Source organism: Macrobrachium rosenbergii, chromosome 5 (genome assembly GCF_040412425.1).
Source record: "Macrobrachium rosenbergii isolate ZJJX-2024 chromosome 5, ASM4041242v1, whole genome shotgun sequence".
NCBI lineage: Eukaryota > Metazoa > Arthropoda > Malacostraca > Decapoda > Palaemonidae > Macrobrachium > Macrobrachium rosenbergii.
The window spans coordinates 8,345,918-8,353,417 of NC_089745.1; the positions used below are offsets into that span (position 1 = coordinate 8,345,918).

Below are 7,500 nucleotides of genomic sequence, written 5' to 3' on the forward strand. Positions count from 1 at the left end.
TCAGTTTTCCAAAGTGAAAATAAAAAAAACCATGCTCGTTTTAACGCTAGTTACATGAGCTAACAACACACATACGTGTACATATATGTATGTGTATGTATATTAATATATTTGATATATATATATATATATATATATATATATATATATATATATATATATATATATATATATATATATATATATATATATATAAGCACTAAAGAATTTTGCAACCTCATTCTGACCCACTGCCTTTCAAACCTGACTCACAGAGTCTGTCTCAAGTTCCTAACCCACGATTGCTAGAGTGGCGTTGCTAGCTCCCATGATCAGCATCGGTCAATTTAACCTTAGGATACCGATTAGACGACAAGATATTAACAATTAAGCCTCTCTTGACAGTGGAAAAACTCCTGACAGAAACTCAGCTCCTGGTTGCAGTGTACACGGGCAATCTGGACTTGATCTGCAGCACGCCAGGTGAGACCTAATTTACCTTAATTTATCTTATCTTCATAAAGAAAATAGAGAACAGTATATTTAATATTATTTGTGGTCCTCTCTTAAGGCGATATGCTGTTACTGGACATGTCAACAGAATCAGAACGTGATGATATCTCTGTTTTTAACAGATTTCTGCTTCGGCTCTTAAATTTAATATTTAAAGCTAATTGTTTATCTATACTTTAAAAACAACAAAAATCCAGATTTTCAAGTTTTACCGAGTGTTGATAGTTCAATACTATAACCTGCCACACGCAGTCAATTGCACTCTTTATTTTTTTTTTGTTTTTAAATGCTTTCTTCTGCGCTTCAATTTCCCCCTAAAGGTGCATACCAGTGGATAGAAAACATGGAGTGGCCGGGCAAAGTGGAATGGGTGGCGGCTGAAAACCAGCCGCTGCACGTCACTGCTTATTCCATGCAAGCAGCTACTGTTCAGCGTTCGGGGAAATTTGCCCTCTTCACCCTATTCCGGTCGGGTCATATGGTGAGAACGGGAGATTTTCTTAGCTCATCTGAGCCAATCCGGGCTCGATAATCTTGCTACTTGTGTGATAGCGATTTGAGTTGATTATTAAGGATATACCCGATACCACCACACATGCTAAATGAGCAATTGTAAAAACAAATTAATGTACATAATAGAGGCCTCAAATATTTGTAATAACTGCAGGAGTTGCTTTACAAATACAAAGGTAACAATGTGTACAAGTGTAAATAATTAATTTATATATATATATATATATATATATATATATATATATATATATATATATATATATATATATATATTAATATTAGTTTCACCTTCCTCAGGTACCCATGGATGTTCCGGAGTTGGCTCTGCTCATGGTAGATAAGATAACAGAATACTCTAATGAATAGGTGGCGAGAACCGACTTCCCGGCTGAATAACTCCAATCAAAGGCTTCGGAAAAGAAGGTTCTCCCGGGAGCAGATAACGACAACTGATGGAAATAAAAAAATAAAAATAAGAAAACGTGACCCTTGCCAATAATCTTGAAAAAGAGGCCTTTAGGCAGTTAGTACTTGGTAGTAACAAGGAATTCCTGTTGAAAAATAAAGTTGTCAATATTTATGTTGTTTTTTATTCCAATTTATGCTGATGAAATGTTGCTTATGATCAAGATCTTTTCCTTTGTGAAATAGCGAACTATAAGAACTAAACCTATGATCTTTAAAAAAGTCAATGCAATAAAAAGTTGCAATAATTTCGTGAATTTCAGTGAATAAATAACAAGGGTAGGCAGCATAACGTTGCGGTGGAATTAGTGAAAATATTCAGAAACAGACCTTTCTGTGTCGCAGGAAAAATATATATAACATGAAATGCCGGTTTTTAGCTTTCTATAAAAGAAAACTATTGAGATGGCTTTGTCTGTCCGTCCGCACTTTTTCTGTCCGCCCTCGGATCTTAAACACTACTGAGGCTAGAAGGCTGCAAATTGGTATGTTGATCATCCACCCTCCAATCATCAACCATACCAAATTGCAGCCCTCTAGCCTCAGTAATTTTTATTTATTTAAGGTTACATTTAGCCATAATCGTGCGTCTGGCAACGCAACAACACATGCCACTACGGCCGGCTGAGAGTTTCATGGACCGCGGCCCATACAGCATTATACCGAGACCACCAAAAGTTAGATCTTATTTCGGTGGCCTTGATTATATGCTGTACAGAAAACTCGATTGCGCCGAAGAAACTTCGGCGCATATTGAACTTCTTTTCCCCTTCCCTTACTCGAGAACTGAGGAATCAAGATGGCTTCAAAATCAGAAAACATTCAGTTTGCCAAGTTCTACCAACTGAACCAAGAACAATATGCCTTAAATACATAATTGGCTCTTGCATTTAATGATGAAAATTACAAAAGCTGAAGCCAGATTCTTCATTGAAAATACCCGAAAATAATAAAATCCAACGAAGTTCACAAACATTCTGATATTGCTGAAGCAATATACGTCCCCTTAACGATCTCTGACCAACTTCACCTAAGTCTTTACAAAAAAAAAAAAAGGTAAAAAATGTTCCGAAGTTTCTTCGGCGCAATCGAGTTTCCTGTACAACGTATAATCAAGGCCACCGAAAATAGATCTGTCTTTCAATGGTCTCGGTATAATGTTGTGTGAGCCGCGGCCCATGAAACTTTAACCACCGCCCGATGGGGGCCTATCCTATATCGTTGCCAGAAACACCATTATGGCTAACTTTAACCTTAAATAAAATCAAAATTACTGAAGCTATAGGGCTGCAATTTGGTATGTTTGATGATTGGAGGGTGGATGATCAGCATACCACTTTGCAGCCCTCTAGCCTCAGTAGTTTTTAAGATCCGAGGGCGGACAGAAAAGATGACAGAACAGATAGACAAACGATCTGTCTTCGTTCATATCTTTCCATGACGATCTACTTTTGTACCGCATAGTAATGAAATATCTCCAAACATTAAGAGGAGTTACAGGAAGAAGGAAAGTTTGACAGACGCACTGATGGACAGCCATTTGGACAGAAAGTCTGTCGACATCCGTTCAGGTACAACCAAGTATTATGGTCTGCCTTCTTAACAAGTTTGACTGATATCTCCTCAACCACGTAGGATGAGTTGTGATGACAAGGATGTGTGACAGACACAATGACAGAAAGTTTTCCTTTGAAAACATCTATGGATGGTGGTCTCTGCCATTGTCCCAAGTTCGATTAAAATCTCTTAGACCATGGAAGAGGAGTTGTGATGACGAGGTAAGCGTGACAGAAAAGGGACTGAGACACAGATCAAAAATAAGGGGGGTGGGGCAGACACACAGGCAGATCTGCGTGATGACAATCATATAACCAAGTTTGACTGAAAGCTAAACTATGTAGGAGCTGCAATTCAAGGTAAGCGTGACAGATACACTGGCATATAGATGGACACAAGTGGAAAAAAAGGGCAAATATTCACTGTGCAACGGTGCTAATTCAACAGCTACTACTGCCAACAGTTTTATATGTTTCCTTGAAAATCCTTCGAAATACAGCGTTCTATCAGGGTGACATGTGCTTTTGACAGCTGCGTTGATTCAGTACAGTTTCCTCTGAAATCCTACAATCTGCGCAGCACTCACCTCCATACCAAATAAGTGCCATCCAGTTGCATGAGCTGATTGCTTTCGATCCGAGAGGTTTCCCAAAGCTGGAAGAGACACTGTTACAAAGAGGAGGTGGATGAGGAGCTTGGTAAGATCAAGGGTGCAGAAGATCTTGATAGATGTCGATGGAAAGTTGAAGAGGTTGAAAGGTGGGTGTCTCCGGGATGTCAGGATTAACTGCTAAAAAGCTCGACGTCGCTTAAGTTTTCTGTCACGAACGCTGAGACAGGATTAAAACAGCTGTATACACAATTGCGTTTTCTGTCACATACAAAAGCAAACTGTTCTTTCGTTTTATATACATATCAATTACGATCAAAATAAAGAGCCAAAATAAAGCCAGCATGAAAGCTGACAATGGATTAAAGCAGTTACACTACACATACGTTTTCTGTCACACACAACAGTAAACTGTCCTTTTATCTTAATACATACCAGTGTGGACAAAAATAAAGACAAAATAAATTCATCATGAATGCTGAGACAGATTCAAAACGGTTTCACACTCATGTTTTCTGTCACAAAACAATAAACTGTCCTTATTTTAAAAATACTTATCAGTGACGATAAATATAAAGTCAAAATAAATCCTGGATTCAAATCAGAACACTGATCCATGAAAAAATATGAAAAATCATTTCTTGAAGCCATGGGAACCTTTTCAATATTCTTCTTCTTCTTCTTCTTCTTCGTTTATCGTGCTTTTCCCCATTTTTCATATGGGGTAAGCACGGTGCCTTCTTTTGAAGGGCTTTGATTTGACGTTGGGGTAGGCCGTAACCTCGATCGGCTGCCCTGCCTGACATCGCTTAGACCCCGGTAGCACATGTTTATATGTATCGTGCCAAATCCCCAGCTTCCTTATTAAAATTGGTATTTAGTTAATCCTACAAACACGTAGACAGACAGACGGGCAAATAAATCAAAAGATAAAAGATTAATCTTTTTGGAGATAACGAAAACGTGAGAGCAATAGGGGTGAAACCCAGCAAGTTGTTTATCATAAGATAATTAAAAAAAAAATAAAAGTTAGTTAATAAATGTGTTGAACAGAAGAACTTGTTTTGTGATTTTTTTTAACCATCAAAAAGTTGTTTAATGTGGCCACAAAACCACATTTCTAGCCTTTGAGAAGGCTCAGTATTTGTTTTAAATGAGGGATGAGATCAAATAAGGACCAGGAAGAAAAGTAAAAGAAAAAATAACTATGCCGTCGTAATACCACATACCATCAGTAGCGCAATTCACTTGACGCGGTACCCCTCCCACGGGCAGAGTTGGCTGACGCAAGAGTTCACGAGACCCTTATAAATCTGAAGTTCATGAAACTGGACATTAAGATTACGAGTCACGTGCTGACTAAGCGTGGAGAATGTAACCGAGGGCCTCGGATTTTGTAAGATGTAACTCTTAGACTGTAACTTCCTTAGAGGTGATGATAGGATTAAATGACCCGTAACATAAGTAAAACCTTGTGGTGAAAAGTTCACACAGTTTTAAATCGCACTCCGTCCAGAACAGATATGTCAGAAATTTTAGTCATTCTATAGAATAAACTGATCAAAATATGTAACAAAAATAAAAGTGTGGGCTTCGAAATTCACCATAAAGCTTCCAAACTTCTTGGTGTACATTGAAATTAAGTGAATAACCAAATAACTCGAGTAAAAATTACAGTACCTTTATGGTCCTTAATTTTATAACGGCATATTATATAACATTACATTTCAACAAGACAGGGACGTAAAATATAACAAAATAATCAAACAAAATAGTCCTTTCTAATAAGCAGTCCTTAATTTTTCGAACAGTAAGGCCAGACAGTTTGGGAAAAAAATGAAAAAGACAAATTTCCGTCCGTCTGAATTGACTGATTTATTAGCTTCTGTAAACTTACGACGCAAAAAAAGGTCATGAACGCTATAAATATGTTTGACTATAAATAACTTGAAAAATAAGAGAAAAAACAAGATGTTACATATGAATAAAAGGTTAATTTATTCAAAATGAGGTCGTGAAAACTATGATAATGTACACGAGAGTTAAACTCCATGCTATCACTATTTTGAACTTAAATTTAAGAGGGTAACCACCTAATCGACCTTTAAACTTTTTCATCAGCCTCTCCAAAAGCAAACAGCGTTGAACTTGTGAGTTGGTATTGTGATATCAAGTTCCTTGCATCGTAAGATTTCCAGCATCATTCAGTAAACAAAGTAATGGCGAACGTCCCTAAAATAAGTCAGGAAAAGGGGCGTTCATTAAATAATGCATTTTGAAGTCCTTGTAGCATACCTCGACCTAATTCTGAATCAAATGGCAAGCGTCACTGAGTTGTTTTGATACAAAATTCGTTATCACTGGTAGGCTTCAATACTATTCTAAAGCACCTTGCCACGTCGACTTCTTATTTCTCTATTTATACAAGTTTGCTGCTTTATCTCGATTCTGTTATCTTCTGTTTCCCATTTTTTTTTTTTTAAATATTGTTTTCAAAATCTTGCCTGTAAGTGAATGGCCTTCTAAGATCATCCAAGTAATTGTTTGTAAATGTTGAATAATAATAATAATAATAATAATAATAATAATAATAATAATAATAATAATAATAATAATAATAATAATAATAATAATAATAATAATATCTCGGAAGAAGTCCCTCTTTTAAGCAAACTTCTTTTTAATGAAATAATAATAATAATAATAATAATAATAATAATAATAATAATAATAATAATAATAATAATAATAATAATAATAATAATGATGAATGAATATGGTGAATAGTACATTATTCAAAGCTATCTGATACCGGAAATAAAATCTTTTTAAGATTTTAAGAATGTAGAACAGCTACTATATATGCAATAACACTAAATCTAAACCAAAAATATCCGTACACCTTTTGACACTCTCTGCGCAGCAAAACTTTATGAACCAAGCTAAAAAATATGACAACAACGTCTCCTATTCCCTCATAAACAGCCAACGCATTGAACTGAATATAGAATTTAGGCCAAAGGCCAAGCACTGGGACCTATGAGGTCATTCAGCGCTGAAACAGAAATTGACAGTAAATGGTTTGAAAGGTGTAACAGGAGGAAAACCTCGCAGATGAACTATGAATCAATTGTTAGGAGAGGGTGGAAAGTAAGATGGAAGAAAGAAAATATGAAAGGAGGTACAGTAAAAGGAATGAAAAGGGGTTGCAGCTAGGGGCCGAGGGCACGTTGCAGAGAACCTTAAGTCATGCCTACAGTGCACCGCATGTGATGCACTGACGGCGCTACCCACCTTATTGTTCGTAGACAACCCCGTCGGAGTCAGGTACAGCTACGTCGAAAATGACAGCGCCCTGGTCAGAAACCAGGATTAACAATTCGCAAATAGCTGATGACCTCGTGACCTGCGTCAAGGAGATCTTCAAGGTCAAACCTGATTTGGAGACGATGCCTTTCTGCTTTTATGCACAGTCCTACTGAGGCAAAATGACATGCTTTCCACCACGTAAGGACGGCCAGTTCACTTGTCACAAACTCTTCTTCGTTAATTAATCAGTTTTATTAAGGTGAGTATAAATTATTGGCGACGAGGTTATCAGTTTTATTAACGTAATTCCAAATCATTGGCGACACAATTAGATGACTTAAAACACCATCCAGAAATATAACGTGGACGAGGCCACGGACCTTCGACATGTAAGATGCAAGAGCTTTATAATCATGGATCCCACAGATCCTTTAGTTTAATCAAAGTTCTTAAAGTAAAAAGGTGCAATAACTGCTTCAATCATGGAACTTATACAACTCGTTGAAGAGATAGCTACAACACAGTCGGAGACAAAATTATTACAACTTACGTTC

The 7,500-nt window shown here is 36.8% G+C and overlaps 1 protein-coding gene across 1 annotated transcript in view; it reads left to right on the forward strand.

Annotated features, from left to right (window-relative positions):
- Window positions 1-1,585, forward strand: part of LOC136838482 (retinoid-inducible serine carboxypeptidase-like) — a 17,759-nt gene extending 16,174 nt beyond the window's left edge. The window contains exons 7-9 of the mRNA XM_067103457.1: window positions 385-462; window positions 813-973; window positions 1,303-1,585. Coding sequence (XP_066959558.1) covers window positions 385-462; window positions 813-973; window positions 1,303-1,371 — 308 coding nt within the window. The 3' untranslated portion in view covers window positions 1,372-1,585. The remainder of the gene's footprint in view (window positions 1-384; window positions 463-812; window positions 974-1,302) is intronic.
- The last annotated feature ends 5,915 nt before the right edge of the window (window positions 1,586-7,500 follow it).